The 1,530-nt window shown below is 66.5% G+C and overlaps 1 protein-coding gene across 1 annotated transcript in view; it reads left to right on the top strand.

Annotated features, from left to right (window-relative positions):
• The window catches only part of EMIHUDRAFT_471081 (hypothetical protein), a gene marked incomplete at its 3' end in the record, with an annotated part of 4,163 nt that continues 2,633 nt past the window's right edge, over positions 1–1,530 (top strand). The window contains exons 1-2 of the mRNA XM_005760820.1: positions 1–469; positions 760–838. Of these exons, the coding sequence (XP_005760877.1) occupies positions 170–469; positions 760–838 (379 nt within the window). The 5' untranslated portion in view covers positions 1–169. The remainder of the gene's footprint in view (positions 470–759; positions 839–1,530) is intronic.

Raw genomic sequence — 1,530 nt, forward strand, 5'->3', positions numbered from 1 at the left:
GCCGCAGAAGCACCGCTTCGAGGACGACGGGCCGAGCGCGGCCGGACAGGTGCTGCTCGAAGGAAGTGCCGCTCAGCGGCAGGAGCTGCTCGCAGCCCTCCGTCAAATCGCGGCCGAACGGGGCGAGGGCGCGCTCGAGGGCATCGTCGGCGACGATCTGCGGATCGCGATGCCGCACTCATCGCAGCAGCTGGTCAACGAGTGCATGCTCGCCCTGCTCGCCCTGACCAAGTCTGCGCGCGTCTCCAAGCCGGCACAACTCGCGGCGGCGCTGCACCTGTGCAGGCTGCCGGCCAGCGAGGCAGAGGTTGCGGCGAGGCTCGACGCGCCGAAAGCCACACCGGCCCTGCTCGACGCGGGCTTGCGGCGCCGCCGCTGGCAGCAGCGGCGCTGCTTCTTCTTGGTCCGCCAGCACGGGCCGAGCAGCCATGTGCTCTGCCGCCTCCCGCGGGAGCTCTTCGAGCACGTGGTGAGCTTCGCGTGACAGACCATTTGGATTTGCGCGTCGAGGTCGATCGGACCGAACGAGAGTGGGCCATGAAACTGAATCAAATTGTCGATTGTGATTTGTGAGTATGTGACGAAGGGTGTGCCCTCTGAAGACTGAACAAGAATTGTTTCAAGCGGAGCACGACCGCGCGAGCACGCGTCCACATCCCTCTAATTAGTCTCGCTATTCCTTGGAGCCGAGTTGTGGACGGAGCGCTCGCTGCGGCCCTGGCGCTGTCCGGCAACGACTCGCTCCTCTCGATCGTGCAGATGCCGCGCGGCGTGCCGGTTGCGACCGTCGCGATCCACAACGCCGCCAACGCCGGCCTCCTCGCCGTCCGGACGCTCGGTGCGGCTGAGCGGTCGGCCCTGCGCCGCCGGAGAGAGTTCTTTTTCGTTGTCATCACTCTCTTCTGGCCGACCCGACGCTGCGCCGCAAGATGGCGGCCTACATGGAGTCGCAGGAGGCGGAGGTGCTCGCACGGCAAGGCAGACAAGCTCGAGAAGGGCGGCTTCCGCGCCTACCTCGACGGCGCGTAGGGGCGCGGCGCCGGCGGGCCGCGGGCGGCACAGCGGCGGGCGGGAGGTAGCTACATCGGCACCGCCCCCGGGTCGTTGTTGCGCGCGGCAGCTGCCGCCCGGCGGTTGGGATATGGGGGAGGCAGCTGGGGGCGGCCCGGACAAAGCGATGCGCGCGTGGCGGGTGGCTACCGTCTTGCCGCTAGCGCGTATAGCCCGTAGCGGGGCCCCGCCGCGCGCGGCGCGCGCTCTCTCTCTACTCTTTAGAGTTTACGCCAATTATCAGAGCTCATCACCCCGTTTTTGCCCATTTTCGGTCATCCGTCAAAATATCTGAAGATCTAAATGGGGGATTCTCCCCAAACCTTGCTCAGCTGATCCAGCACGGGCCGTAGGCCAGCCCTGGGCAAAGAAACCAGTACCTCATCAGGCTTCCCTGAGCGTCACAGCACGGTGATCGCGCCGGCCGGACACCACTGTGACGTCCGTTCCGGGCATTTGGACGCGACCTTCGGGGGCAAA

This window comes from Emiliania huxleyi (assembly GCF_000372725.1).
Source record: "Emiliania huxleyi CCMP1516 unplaced genomic scaffold EMIHUscaffold_738, whole genome shotgun sequence".
In the NCBI taxonomy this organism is placed as follows: Eukaryota; Haptophyta; order Isochrysidales; family Noelaerhabdaceae; genus Emiliania; species Emiliania huxleyi.